General features: G+C 41.1%; 1 protein-coding gene and 1 long non-coding RNA gene across 3 annotated transcripts; one reads left to right on the forward strand and one right to left on the reverse strand.

Annotated features, from left to right (window-relative positions):
- Positions 1 to 150: 150 nt before the first annotated feature.
- LOC121051286 lies at positions 151 to 2,743 on the forward strand. The gene is made up of 2 exons (XR_005805453.1): positions 151 to 878; positions 968 to 2,743. It is a non-coding gene; the product is annotated as an uncharacterized LOC121051286 (long non-coding RNA).
- LOC112184912 (UPF0481 protein At3g47200) lies at positions 1,400 to 10,592 on the reverse strand. Of its 2 annotated transcripts, none has more exons than XM_040513482.1 (2): positions 10,314 to 10,592; positions 1,400 to 3,042 (listed from the first exon to the last, which is right to left on the reverse strand). In XM_040513482.1, the coding sequence occupies exon 2, from the start codon at positions 2,994 to 2,996 to the stop codon at positions 1,626 to 1,628; it is 1,371 nt and encodes a 456-aa protein (XP_040369416.1). In that variant the 5' UTR covers positions 2,997 to 3,042; positions 10,314 to 10,592; the 3' UTR covers positions 1,400 to 1,625. The 2 variants fall into 2 exon arrangements, with proteins under 2 accessions (XP_040369416.1, XP_024178912.1); XM_024323144.2 differs by having other exon boundaries at positions 1,400 to 3,035; positions 10,314 to 10,590.
- Between the last annotated feature and the right edge of the window lie 5,214 nt (positions 10,593 to 15,806).

The following is a 15,806-nucleotide window of genomic DNA, read 5'->3' on the forward strand; positions in this document are numbered from 1 at the left end:
GCGTAGTTGAAGACAGAGTTTACCATCGGATTTGTTACCTAGCAAAAGGTTCTGAATCAAATGAGTTGTTTATGATTTTGCATAAGCATCAACGTTACACGACCAGAGGATTTCAAGTGTTGAAGTTGGAGTATAATGTTGCGACTGGTCCTCAGTGGGTAGAGATTGTTGACCTCGGTGATCAAGTATTATTTATCAGTGGGCTCAACAACAAATTTATCTCTCTCGGTAGTACTTTTCATGATAAAACAATTGAAAAAAACTCAATTTATTTTATTTTCGATTCGTCCAAAACATACGAATGTGGGGTGTTTTCCTTGACAAATAGGAGCATCATACTTTTGAATAGTCCCAAGGATCATTTGCATATGGGAATGGATCGTACTGTTTGGTTCACACCAAATTTTTGGTAGCTAGCTCATAATTAGGATATAGATATGCGTTTCAATTTTGTGTACGACTCTTCAGATCGACTGTGTAAATTATTCTTTCAGGTGTATTGTTAGTGTCTTTATTTTCTTTTCTTATGCTCTTGCATGTCCTTGTGTTATTTCATTTACGTGTGCAATTCAACAAGGGAAGGCTCGGTTACTATGCTTTTCCTGCTGGCCATTTGTTGGTTACTATTTCAGTTTTTCTGCTTTCTTCATTTTATCTGCTCGTTGTAAGTTACCGGTTGATCTGATTCACCTTGCAGAATTGAGACTGCGTGCATGTGTTATTATGGAAACTTGGGTGATTGGGTTTGTTCTCAGCAATATGTGTAAAGGCTTGTTGTGATGCCAAAGCAACTCCCAGCCCATATATCTGAACGTGGTGATTAGTACTCTAGCCAGCCTCACTATTCTCCATATTGAAAACCAAACCGAAACCTCATTGTAATTTTCTTCCTAGTCAGTAATGCACGCCAGCTGTTCGATAATATGTCTAACAGAAACCTTGGTTTTTTGGCACACTATGATTTCAGGGTGCCTGCAGAACCATAAGGTGGAGGATGGTAAAGGGCTTTTTGTTAACACGCAGGAAAGAGACCTTTTATCTTGGCCGGGACTGTGATGGTAACTTGCTATACTTGAAGGTGTGTGATCTGGAATACAAGGTACATTGCTGCATTAAGTGGAAACTTAATTGACATCATTTTCCCTATGAATGTAGTCCTTTTGCATACTAGCTTACCAGAATTAACATAATTCCCAAGCCAAACCTTAAATTGAGAAAGCAATTCTGCTGGAGGTAAAGCCAGCAACTCTGGCCATAATGAAACAACACTCCTTCGTTTTGATCACGAAATGATTAGCAGAAACACTATTCCACAAAAGCTATAAAACCACACTCGTCCTAATTGAACTTGCTGACATTTATCCAATTAAATAGAGGTGGGAAACAGAGGCAAACAATTACAAGGTATACTGCATACTCCATTAATAAATGAAATTACTATCACTCAAATTCCAGGCCATGCACACACTTACGGCCTAAGTTTATTTCAACAACAACAGAAAAAATGATATTACAGCATAAATTGTGAAGTTCGTAGTTATCATTTACAGAGAACATGCATAACAACAATTTTCTGAACCTTGCAAGAAAAACATTGAGAAAACCAGATATGCTCACCGGAAGGGCTATGACTTGTAGTAAGAGAGGACCGAATATATGGTTTGCAGGACCGTAAGAACTATAATAAGGACAATTGCATTAGAAACTGACCATATTGATGAGGGATTGTACAAGTAGTTATGTTTGATGTATACTATCAATCTTTGTAGCCAATGTTGTTTATAATACTGTCTCACTGTCAAGGAAACTTGCCAACAAGACTTGCAACAGGAGGAAGTTGCAAAACCATTGCAAATGTTGTTGAAGAAATCGGCTATGTCTTCCTTGTTTAAACTGGTATGAATAATCTCTTTCTCCATGAGAAACTCCACATCTTTACTAGATTTAATAAGGTCACCCAATGCCCTGGCATATGTGCTAATTTGATACTTATGGGGCCCTGATTCACACTGTTCCAAGGCGATGAGGTTTCTAAAGACAGGATTATCACCCTGGATGGTTATTGGTGCAATCTCCATCACTCCCTCGAGGAAGGTTATGTTTATGTTGATGTTATTTCTGTTGGGTTGAAATATGACTCCAATTTGCTGAAGTTGCGATGCAGAGGGCATAGAGTCCCAAAATGGCATAATCTCCTCTTTCTTGTCTAATTCAGCAGAAAGGATCCTGACATTGTCAAGTAAATGTCTGCTTTCCAATGTCTGCTCTAGATGATCATCAGACATGGACCCCCGAATCGGGAGACAACTGCGAGTAAGCTCAGATAGTGACTTGTACATTCCATTAGGTACTTTTGTGAGTTGGAATAAACAGTCAAGAACTCTCCAAGGCAGCTGGTTTTCTAGCATAACCAAGTCACTTGTAAGTGTTGGTGACATTGCTAAACTAATATTGAACAGTGGATCATCAGCGTCTGCAGGCACTTCTCCTTTTCTTTTGCGGTAGTATTCAAGAATAAAGCAGCCGTCAACCACCATCATTTCTACAAATGCTTCACTGCTCAGATGATCAAGTTTTTCGTTATAGCATTCACGACAATAGTCTTCCATGCTTCTGATTTTTTCAACAATGTGCTCCAATTTGGTCTCAAGATTGGGTTTTCGATCAAGCAGCTGGTGCAAGTACCAAAGCTTAAATTCTTCCATGGCTTGCAGATTCTTTGTGCCATGGTGAAATGGTCCAATTGAAACTAAACTAGGAACAAAATCATTTTCGTGAAGCTTCTTTAGTGCATCAGGGACTCTGTATATGCAAGTACTAGGTGGTGATGGTGCTTTGCTAGGTAGCTTTCTTCTAATGGAGGATGCTATGTTGACACTCTCCTCATTTTGATTTCCACTCGAAGTTTGGTTTTTCACATTGTTTTCTGCTATCACACTCGCTTCCTCTTCTTTAATTTCGATCAAGTAGTGCTCGTTCACATTGCTCTCTGTCATCCTGCAACTGCTTCTGACTTCGAGATACGTAGTCGAAAGCTGTGCACTTTATATTGTTACTATCAAATTTCAACATTAATTGGAATCCACACACATGTATTTAGGATCTATGCTGTGATCAACAGACAGTCACAAAATTACACTCCAAAGTCAATATTCTTTTGTTATGTTAAAAAAAAAGGAACAAAAAGAACAAAAAAAGGAAAGAAAGAAGAAGATGTAGTCTGCTTAACTATGTGTTTTTTGTTTAAGTATATTGGTATTGAGAGAGATTGATGAGAGAAGTGTGTTTCATTATAGAGAATAGGAGCCCTATATATAGGGATTACAAAGTGCATAATCTAATGTTACAAGGAATACCAATCCGTGTAGGATTGGGAAATCTAGAACCTTCTCTCCTATTCCTATTCCTAGTTTGATAAGGCACACTAAACTTGATTTTCCTTCAACACTCCCCCTTGTGCTGCTCAAACTTGGTGGTGACGCTTCATCCGTTGCCTCGTTAAAAACCTTGCCAGGTAACAAAAACCCTGTGGGACAAAAATAATCCTGGTCGAAGGACAAAAAGAGCACAACACGTCCTTCACTCTTCGAGATCGAACATGTAGACATCATAACTCCCCCTGATGTCGATATCTCCCCCTAATTGCTACAATCGTGGGAGTTCGGATAACTTTCTCAATCCGATGCTCTTCACATGTTTCTCGAAGGTGGATTTAGGTAACGACTTAGTGAATAAGTCCGCTACATTATCCTCTGATCGGATTTGATTCACTTCAATCTTTAGAAGTGATTGTTGTTGCTGATTATAAAAGAACTTAGGCGATATATGCTTGGTGTTGTCGCCCTTGATGAAACCTAACTTCATTTGTTCAATACAAGCTGCATTATCCTCATAAATGCATGTAGGTTCATCTGTGGTAGACTTCAAACCACAACTTCCTTGAATGTGTCGAATTACAGACCTTAGCCATACACATTCACGTACAGCTTCATGTAGAGCAATAATCTCTGCATGATTTGAGGAAGTAGCAACAAGGGTCTGTTTTGTAGACCTCCAAGATATCGCGGTGCTTCCCATGGTAAAGACATAACCTGTTTGGGAGCGACCTTTGTGAGGGTCAGAGAGGTACCCTGCATCAGCAAAACCCATCAAGACATCATTGTCGTTTTGATGGAGGGAGATAGGAGAACGCCGGCCACCATGAGCGGTGGCGGCGCCGGCGGCGGCAACATGGCCGGCGGCCATTCCATGGACGGGGGCGTTTTGCCTTTTGGGGTCCAATCCCAATTTTCCGTCATTCCTTTTCTCTCTGTAGGGATAGAATAAGCCCATATCAATCGTACCTCTTAGGTATCGAAAGATTGTCTTTATACCAATCCAATGGCGGCGTGTTGGCGCAGAGCTATGTCGAGCTAACAAGTTCACTGCGAATGAGATATCCGGTCTTGTGCATTGAGCTAAGTACAATAATGCGCCTATTGCACTCAAATAGGGCACCTCGGCCTCTAATGGTTCTTCGTCCTCATCCCTTGGACGAAACGGATCTTTTCCGGGCGCAAGACTACGGCCGATCATGGGAGTACTCGCAGGCTTTGCTTTATCTTCATTAAAGCGCCTCAGGATTTTCTGAGTATATGCAGACTGATGGATCAAGATTCCATCACTACGGTGCTCGAGTTCTAAACCGAGACAAAACCGTGTTTTCCCAAGATCTTTCATCTCAAATTCGGATTTCAAGTAATTAGCAGTTTCCTTTAACTCATCTAGAGTTCCAATTAGGTTCATGTCATCGACATAAACTGCTACGATTGCAAATCCGGAACTTGTTCTTTTAATGAACACGCATGGGCATATTTCATTGTTAATATATCCCTTCCCAATCAAGTAGTCACTTAGACGGTTATACCACATCCGTCCGGATTGTTTTAATCCATATAGTGAGCGTTTTAATCTTATTGAAAACGCGCTCCGTGGTTTAGAGTCACTTGATTTGGGTAATTGAAGTCCATCTGGAACCTTCATATATATCTCTGAATCTAGATCCCCATAGAGATATGCTGTAACCACATCCATAAGCTGCATGTCAAGTTTTTCGGAAACTACCAAACTGACAAGGTAGCGGAACGTTATAACGTCCATTACGGGAGAATATGTCTCCTCGTAGTCGATTCCAGGGCGTTGTGAGAAACCTTGCGCCACAAGGCGGGCTTTATATCTTACTACCTCATTTTTCTCATTACGCTTTCTAACAAAGACCCATTTATGGCCAACAGGCTTTACACTTGGGGGTGTCTGCGTTACAGGCCCAAATACCTGTCTCTTTGTTAGTGAATCCAATTCAACCTGGATCGCATCTTTCCATTTAGGCCAATCTGCTCTTCGTTGACATTCTTCAACAGAGCGAGGTTCGATATCATCATATTCTATAATCCCTTTCGCAATATGATATGCAAATGCATCATCAATCGCCATAGAATTTCTATCCATCATCTCATGTACACTAGTGTAATTTATGGAGATCTCTCTATTCTCTGGAGTTGGTTCTGACATTGGAGCGTCCCCCAATGATGTCTCTTGGACATAACCATAATCCGGAATATTCTCATGAGATGGATTATTTATATCGATGATTAATGGATTATTCTGTGCCAAACTCGCTTTCTTTCTTGGGCGAGAATCCATCGAACCTATGGGCCTCCCGCGCTTCTTGGCGGGAGCCGTGGGCCTAGCCACAACGTCACCATCATTGAGAGATGGGACGTTGGCGCCATGCTCATGCATTCTTGAGTTGGCGTCATGTCCTCTACTTTTAGGGACATCAATCCTTGCAGGCACGTTTGCAGCAGGTATGTGTGATCTCGTCACTTTAGCGATATCAGAAAACGCATCAGGCATCGAATCTGCTACATTCTGAAGATCGAGAATTCTCCGCACTTCAATTTCTGACTGTGCGGTTCGGGGATCAAGATGAGACATAGTGGGGACAGACCACGACAATTCCTGTCGTTCCTGTTGAACATTGATGTTCTTATCTCCCCCTAACGACGGGAAGACTGTCTCATCGAAGTGACAATCCGCAAATCTAGCGGTAAAGAGATCGCCTGTCAAGGGTTCTATGTAGCGGATAATCGTTGGAGAATCATATCCAACATAAAGGCCTAATCGTCTTTGAGGACCCATTTTGGTGCGCTGTGGCGGCGCAATAGGCACATAGACTGCACACCCGAATATGCGTAAGTGTGAGACATCAGGCTCATACCCAGTAACCATCTGGGACGCAGAGAAGGGTTGAGTGGCAGTGGGCCTCAGACGAATAAGCACAGCTGCATGCAATATTGCATAGCCCCAAGCAGAAATAGGGAGATTGGTGCGCATCACCAATGCTCGAGCAACCATTTGAAGTCGTTTAATGGTGGCTTCTGCGAGACCATTTTGGGTATGAACATGAGGAACAGGATGTTCAACATCAATCCCAATGGACATGCAATAATCATCAAAAGTCTTTGATGTAAACTCCCCAGCATTGTCTAATCTTATAGACTTAATGGGATGATCAGGGTGGTGAGCCCGTAACTTAATTATTTGTGCTAGGAGTTTAGCAAATGCAGCGTTCCTTGTGGACAATAGCATGACATGTGACCAGCGTGTCGATGCATCAACCAACACCATAAAATATCTAAATGGTCCGCATGGTGGTTGAATAGGTCCACAAATATCACCTTGAATTCTTTGCAAGAATGGTATATTTTCCTTGGTGTCCTTTGCATAGGATGGTCTTGATCCTAACTTTGCTAAAGAGCAGGCTTTGCAGAACGAATGATGGGCTTTAGAAACAACCAATGAGGATTTTGGTTGAGCCACAAAGTCACAAGTGACTTTAGAAGTAAAAGTTGGAGACAAAAGACCCTTGGTGGCGTCAATGCCACCCTGAGGCCGCAGGGGGAAGGCGGCGCCGGCCAAGGATGGCCGGATTTGGGGGTGAACGGCGCCGTGAGGCGCAGGGGCTCCTTCGGTGTCCAAAAACCGAGTTTTACTTCTTTTCGTTCTGAAAAAGGGATGTCCGTGTGAAGTCTTTAATATACGGATCATCATGTCACGACCTGGGTGTCCCAAACGGTCGTGCCAAAGCCTATACGTGTCGGAATCCCATAAATCATCTCTCATGACATGGTTGGATTCAATGACTCGAATAGTGGTTGCATACAACCCACTAGAGCGACACATAAGTTTCTCTAATACTCGTTTATGTCCGTAGTCATTAGAGGTGATGCAAAGGAACTCTTGTCCATTCTCACAATGTGTTTCCACATGAAAACCATTGGCTCTTATATCTTTGAAGCTCAATAGGGTTCTTCCTGCCCTAGGAGCATAAAGAGCTTCGGTGACATTCAAAGTAGTGCCATTAGGCAACATAAATTGAGCTGGTCCTCGACCATGAATCAATTGAGATGGTCCAGCCATCGTAGTCACAGAAGATCGAGTAGGCGCCATCCATAGGAATAGCTGCCTGTTTCGAAGGATGGTATGTGTAGTGGCACTATCCACGAGGCATTCGAGCTCTCCGGGAAACATACTGAAAAATAATAAAGTTCGAATTTAGAATATGTCCAAGACAAAAATAAGTCGACACTTTATTAATGATAGCCAATGATTACATCAAAATTTCTTGACTAAAATCTAATCCAATATAAAGTCAAATAGTAGACAAATTGTAGTCACTCAATCCTTTCGGTAATTTCAATTTAGTTGTGACCAGGTAAGGTAAGGCGAGATTTTGGTGGAGCGTTGCTCACTTTTAAAACCGTTCTCTCAGATCAAACCTTGCCTAGACATCACAAGTACTCTTGAGTACGCCTAGAGGGAAAGAGTTAATACAATAAGTCATTTTATTGATTTAAGGCATAATAGCCATTACATAATTCTTGGAAAAGTAAAGGACTATACTAATCAAAATCTGCAGCATCCTTGTGCAATTCTTTGTCAGATTTGAAGTCCGCTATGGTGAGATTGACGTTGACATCATCACCATCTTCTTCTATATTTTCGGCAAAGTTGGCTTCATGCTCTCTGAAGTCTCTAAATGCCTTGTAATGCGCAGCCAATTGTTTGCTTGCGTTGCATTGTTTGAACCAGTGCTCACTAGATCCACATCGATGACACATGTCATTGTGATTTCCTCCCTTTAATTGAGGTGCATTGTTTGCACTTGGGTGGCGTCCCCCATAGGAGTTGGCGCCATTCCCACGGCCCTGGGTGGTTCCTCCATGTCCTGGAGCCCCACGGCCTCCTCTCCCACGTTGCCATGTATTGCCACGTGATCGTCCTTCATTCTGACGAGTACCTTCCTTTGTAGGGCGGTTATATGGACCAGAACGTCCGTTGTGTCCCTTATTCTTAGGGTTCCGCTCCTTGCGCCCTCCTTTGGGGGCATTATTATAATTCGCCTCATGAACGCTCTTAGTTCCGATAGGCCTTGAATTATAATTCTTCACGAGGATATTATCATGTTTTTCAGTTACAGACATAATAGTAATGAGCTGATGAAATCTCGTGATCCGTCTAGTATCGAACTCCGTTCGATATTGCTTTGAGAGCAAAATTGCTGAGACGGGGAAGGTGGAGAGAGTTTTCTCAATTAGTTCTTGCTCTGTGACGGGTTGTCCACAGAACCCCAACATGGTTTTGAGGCGTAGAACTTCTGAATTGTATTCAGCTACAGACTTGAAGTCGGCGAATCGTAGATTGCCCCATTGAACTTTCAAGTCAGGGAGGAGGGTATCCTTGATATTACCAAATCGCTCTTCTAGCGCAACCCATAATTCCCTAGCATCCTTGATTGCCATGTACTCCAATCGGAGTGATTTATCCATGTGGCGCCTCATCAATATGAGGGCGGTGGCATTATTCGTAGCCGTACGCTCAAATATGAGAGTAGGATTAGGAGCTTTAATTAAGGGTAGGATCCCTTTTGAAGTGAGATGGTGCTCAACATCCGTGGCCCAACTATGATATTCCGAGCCAGTTGAGGTAAGTGCAGGAAAGTCTAGTTTCGACATCCTGAAATAAGAAGAAGAAATATATTAGTTTCGGAGTTTAAAACTTCCACGACAACTAAATATTAAGATTTCCGAGCTATGCTACCAAGAAATCGATTTCCAAGAAAATTGGATTAGACCGAAACAATGATGTTTATAAGGTCATAAATCGATGCTTGCGGACGCTCTTAGTCCGAAGTCTTACGAACGCTCTTAGTTCGTTAATTGCGTGAATCCCCACGATTCCGCATTGAATCGAACCCACGTTCTATGAAAGGTGGGATGAAGAAGAAGGGAGGTTTTTAAGTCCCCGAGAAAAGAAGAAATATTTAACTTCGAATTATAGGAACTTTAAAACTTACTCTTTTGAATACCTACTTGTATTTGGATCACGCGCGTGTCGATGCAGGCGTGATGGAGCGAAGCAAGTTGTGTAGAAGTTTGCAGCGACGTGGGGTAGCAGTGGCTGCAGAGATGCTGCAGTGGCAGCGAGTTGCAGCAGAAGAAAAGAGGAGCTGCAGAGGCAGTAGCGCTGCAGGGGCAGCAGCGTGCGCAGGTGTGCGCGGTAGGAGCAGATGCGCTGCAGGGGCTGCGGGGCAGCAGGGGCTGCGGAGGTGCGCTGCAGGGGCAGGTGCGCAGCGGGGGCTGCGGGGCAGCAGGGGCTGCGGAGGTGCGCTGCAGGGGCAGGTGCGCAGCGATGCTATCGAGGGCTAGGAGCTTGCGCAGATTTTTGAGGAGAAGAAATTCTTTTCGGGTTTTTGGGTTTTAGCTTTTGTGGTTTAGGGCTCGTGCTGATAACGTGTTTAAGTATATTGGTATTGAGAGAGATTGATGAGAGAAGTGTGTTTCATTATAGAGAATAGGAGCCCTATATATAGGGATTACAAAGTGCATAATCTAATGTTACAAGGAATACCAATCCGTGTAGGATTGGGAAATCTAGAACCTTCTCTCCTATTCCTATTCCTAGTTTGATAAGGCACACTAAACTTGATTTTCCTTCAACATTTTTTTATATTTTGGTACGTGGTTAGGATCTCTTTTCTTGTTTCCAGTTGTGTACAAGATTTACAATCTCTTTTCATGCCCCACACCCCCCTATCTGTACCTTCTTCACTGTTCTTTTTGTTATTTAATAGAATCTGATTTTAGCTCAAATATAGATTTACAATCTCGTCATCTTGTCTTTATACTAATGACATATTTCAGAGCTTGCAAATGTATCGACAAAGAAACAGAGGTCTAAGAATAAATATTTGTGCTAATGCTTTTTCTTACCTGGGAATTGAAGCTGGAACTGTGATGAAGTGAGTGCTTGATCTCCTTGCAGCCTAGCTCTTTGTTGGGATCGGATGATTTAAGACCTTATCTATCTGCTAGACATCATCCCACCCAAATAATGTGAGAAAATGAATTATTTGCTGTTTTGGCCAGGTCGAATTAAGTCTCAATGCCAAAGCTTGCCTTTGTGAATTGTGTCCACTCAAATCACTTGCGTACAGAATTCAAAACCATCATTCGCACCTAACCTTCTTCAGTCATCTCACTTTACCCTCTTATGATTGATCTTCTTCTTCACCCTTCTAGCGAATTTGTTTTATTAGTTACTTGGTATCGTTCATGTTTCTGTGCTTTCACAATTGGTTACTTGATTTGAACTAATCTATACACTAGCAGATGTCTCTGTCAGTGGATTAGGGCCAATTGACGAAGCAGTTAAATAAGTAAATAAATATTTTAACGCAAATGACTCACTGTAATAAAATCTATGATATCGTCCTATCGTCATAATTTGATGAGACAATATATACCGTATTATATAATTATTATGTTAATATGAAATTCAGATTGTAATAGGAGACCCAATCCAACAAAAAACTGTATTACGGGTGTATAGGGATCGGAGTGCAGGGACCCAAGCTTTATAGAGGTAAAGTCCAAACTGTTCCAACTTAGTGATCATTATCTTTTTAGTTTATCATAATAAAACAAATAATAGTCTCCTAATGCCTTACTTAATCAAAAAAGACGAGACCTTGGGACTCTTCTCAGTACGAATAATTGGGTGAAGACTCTTGTTCAAGCAAGCAAATTAGCATGAAGATCCTCAATCTAAGAAGCCTATCAAGGAAGTTGTTATGGTGTCTTGATTTTATTCGCCGCTGGCTCAAAACGATCTTTACTGTTCATGAGGACAGGTGGTCTAAGAAACTCCCAGAAGATGTGATGCAATTGATTCTACAACGACTGCTCATGTCAGATTATTTGAGTTGCCGTGACGTGTGCCGTTCTTGGCGAGCCGCAATTGACAGCAAGCGTTGTCTTCCTGCTAATCAACTCCCATGGCTTTTGATCGGTTCTCATCACTCATTCTACATCAAAGATGACTGCTTTGTGAGTGATCGGAAAATTTACGAACCAAAGAAATGGCGCGCACATTACTGCTCGGATTGTGTTGGATCAATTGAGGGTTGGCTGATAATCGAAGGAACTGGACATGCATCAGTACTTCATCAGTTCTTCCTCTTGAACCCTGTATCAGGAGCTAGAATTATGCTCCCATCACATTCCGCACCTAATTACTTCTGCGGAATGAAAGCAGTAGCCTCTTCAGTACCAACAAAAACAATGTTGCAGCGGCGGCGGTGTTATGTGTCTTGCATTCACTTTGAAAAAGAAGGTGGTTTGGCTTTTTGTGCGCCCGCTGATAAATCATGGACCTTCGTTGAGGCCAATGCGGATCTAAAACTTGGAGATGTAGAAATAGTTGATGGGAAATTATATGCGGTAGGTAGACACCCATTAAAGTTTTTAATGTTGTTTGACATCCAATTAGATTCCAATGGTGGCGGACTTCATACCTACACCACTGAAATGTTTATTACTCTTCACCCCAATGTCGAGAGAATAGTCAAATGCAGATACTCTAGTTTTTGGTCTGAAGTTGAAAACAGATTCTGCTATCAGTTCTGTTACCTAGCAAAAGGTTCTGAATCAAATGACTTGTTTCTGATTTTGCATAAGCGTGACTTTTTAAGTGGCAAGACCATAGGATTTCAGGTGTTGAAGTTGGAGAATAATGTTACTACTGGTCCTCAGTGGGTAGAGATTGTGGACCTTGGCGATCAGGTATTGTTTACGAGCGGGATTAACAACAAGTTCATCTCTTCTGGCAGTGTTTCACATGATCAAGCCTTTGAAAGAAACTCTATCTATTTTGCTTTTGATTGGTATGAAACATGTGAATCTGGGGTGTTTTCCTTGACAAATAGGAGCATCAAACCTTTGAATTTTCCTAATAAGGAACAGTTGCATACGGGACTGGATCAGACTCTTTGGTTCACACCAAATCCTTGGTAGCTAGCTTTTAATTATTTGTATCTTCCTGATTATTAATTATGAGTTTTTATGGGGCTATGAAGTTTTATCGTCTCTTCTTGTAGGGAGTTGCTGAAAAGAGTACATATTTTGTTATGCTTGCTGTATAACTTCCACTCTTTCATCATTTCATTTAGAAAGTATAAATGTGGGTGCTTTGAATGCAATGGTTGCAGGCTATTCAGTGTGACAGAATGGCTGAAGCTCTATCTCTTTCCAGAAAATTGATTAACAAGGATGTTATTTTTTGGACTACCACATTTACTGGTTATGCTCAAGTAGGGCAGATGGACAGCACTTCAAAGACACACACTCTTACTTTGATAATTGAAATGTGATGGAGTGCTTAATTGCTGTTCTTTTGCCTGGATCGGATTCACAACCTCATGTCTATCTATTTGTAGGCTCAGCTCCCACTTGAATAATGGGAAATTCAAATTAATCATTTACTGTTTGTTTTGGACCAAAGTTTGCTGTTGGTTTAACAAGCCAAGTCTCTGGCAAGTCTTCTCATCGAGCTCCCTCCTCTCGACTAAAACCCGAGCCGCAAGGCTAGACCCTACAATTCGATCTACTCTTTACCTCACTCTCTCAACCTCCCTCACTGTCATCTCCTCTCCCTTAATTTTCTCTTCCTTTTCCCCACCTATTAATCTCTGATTCAGACTCTCTTGTTTCTCTTTCTCTTCAACCTAGCCCTGAAAATCCAAATGTTCAACGTTGGCGACATCGTCGCCAAGACAATGGTTTCAATGAAGCAGATCCTATGACATTCCCTTAGAGCATCTCTAATGAATATGTATTTTGTCACATGGTAAGTCTAACAACTACTTTGGACATATTACAATTCATACATGGCAAAAGACACCTCTGTTCATGTGTCAAAATTGACCTCTCTATTTCTCAATTTCAATTCATTGTCCACCACTTATTGGTTGAAGCTAAGATTAGTCAAATGTCAAATTTAAAACAAGAAGTCAATTTTGCCATGTAATATGTCAAACTTAAATTTGACACAAGCCAAAACACATTTCAATTGGAGATGCTCTTAGCTACGAGCTTAGTCACTTCTGGGCCGGGCCTAGGACTAGATTTGGACTTTGGTATGGTTTGGAACTTTGACAACTATGTTGGATTATGAACTTGTGGATGTTGGCCAGAATCAGTTTACTTTTGTGTCAATAGAATGACCCATTTCTAGTGAAAAGAAAAAAGAAAAAAAAAGAGAGGGTATTCTTGTCCTCATCCTTGAGCCATTGAGTCTTAGACCTCTGCTTCCAATACAGGTCCTATTGATCCGACAACAGTTCCAGCAGACCTTGTAGTCTTCTCCGTTCTGGAATATCGGCAGAACAAAAAGGTCTAGCAAGAAGCCTATCCAACCTACGCCTAACCTCCTCAAGCTCACCCTGCTGAGCAACAAACACCTCCGGTTTCCAATTCAACAAAGCGAGTCTAGTGTTCATCAGTTACCCGAGAAGATGAATTGTTGTTAGCCAAATAGTCACCCTCAAGTATAAAGAGTACAAGTAATAGTATAGGGATTTAAGAAAGGTTGTCGAACCCACGAGGATTGGATTCCTTTCGCTAGCTAGTGTGTGAACCTAAGGAGAGCTAGAATATGCAAATGTACAATCACAAACCTAAATTCATAAGGAAATCTAGGCTCATGGTGAGTATGTGCAAGATGGAGTAGTGATTTGATTTTGGTTTTTGAAGATATTTTTGAATTGAAAACAACTAGATGCTCAAATGTAAACTAAATTACTCTAAGCTAAACTAGTGATCAAATGAATGAAAGTTAGGATTTAGATTGTCTACCACTAACCTCCCTTGCAAGTATTGATGCATTTCAATATGAATAATGCTAAATTAATTAACCAATTTCTCTCCTTGCATCCCTCTCGGGTATGACAAGGGACATGCTCATTTTGTGATATCAAGCAACCCCTCTCGGGTGTAGTAATTAACTACTTGAGTCATGCATTTTAATCCGGTTAGGTATCTAGTGCATTACCCTAAGTGCATAAAGTTTAGAGATGAAGAAATCATGCAAACTAACCAAGCTTATCTCTAATTGATTGTAATTTACAACCCCTACATGCACACCTAGTGTGCTTTCATGCTTTAACATTCAAAGATTACCAATCTCTAAACAATATATCATGATATGGCAAACACACTTACTCAAAGTGGTAAAGTCTAAGCATATGCATTCAACTCTTGAACTAGCATGTAGGCATGTTAAAGAAAATTGCATAACATCATATTATAGCATCAATCTATACAAGATTGGCTAGGGCTTTCAATCCTAGCCCCAACAAAGTAACTACTCACTCATATTCATACAAATTAACACCAAATCTAAAATACCTCAAGGAAAATTAAGGAGTTTAAGGAAAGATCGAGTGAATTAGTTGAAGCTTGACAAATTGATGACTAGCTCCTTCATGGTTTTCCTCCTTCAATGCCCTTAGATCCTCCTTGATGGTGGAATGAATGGATTATGAACTTGTTGATGTTGATGATGAATGGAATGGTGATGAAGATATGATGCTTCTTTGGCTAATTTTGAGTGGTAGTGATGAAGTTTATGGTGGTGGTGATAGAGTTTATGGTGTTGGTGATGGAGTTGTAAGGGGAGTATGAATATTATGGGTTTGGATTTTGGGAGATGGATATGGAGGTTTTATAAAAGAGATGAAGAGATAAAGAATATGTAATGGGGTGGAATGGGTGATGTCTTAAGAGTGTGATGAAGGGATGTTTATATAGAGAAGAGAGAGAGATGAGTAAAATGATGAATGGAAGCAAAAAGGAGCAGCTCTAGGATTGTAAGAAGCATGGAGGTGGAGTATGAGAGTGGTAATAGATCCTAAAAACAAGGGAAATGGGTATGGAAGAGATGGAGTAAAAAGAGGGAAGTAATGATGAGCTATGAGAGTGTAGAGTAGAAAAATATGACTTAGGAAAGGAGAGGAGCAGCTGCTCTCTTTGTTGTCCATGGGAAACATGAAAATGAAGAGTGTTGGAGTGATTTTGGCTCACCAAAGTCAAGGTGACAAGCATGGGAGAGAAAGTGTGCAAGGGATGCCTAGTATCCAAAAGATAATATGATAGATTAATCTTGTCATAGTCTTGAGGGATTCTTCTAGGGCTCTCCTTGATAATTTTAGCATCATAGACCTTCCAAAAATGCACAAGAAATCCGCCCAAAGAAGGTTCTAGGCCAAATTGCCATGTTTTGACTTTGTTTTCTGCTTCTGAAGCTTCCTTCAATTGAATCTCCACCGAGACTTCAGAATTGGCCTTCGACTTCTTCATACCAAATGTTCCTTGATTAGTGTAGATCTTTTTGGTAAAATTTTAGAGCTTTGTTCACCGTTCTTTGGC

This window comes from Rosa chinensis, chromosome 2 (assembly GCF_002994745.2).
Source record: "Rosa chinensis cultivar Old Blush chromosome 2, RchiOBHm-V2, whole genome shotgun sequence".
Lineage (NCBI taxonomy): Eukaryota > Viridiplantae > Streptophyta > Magnoliopsida > Rosales > Rosaceae > Rosa > Rosa chinensis.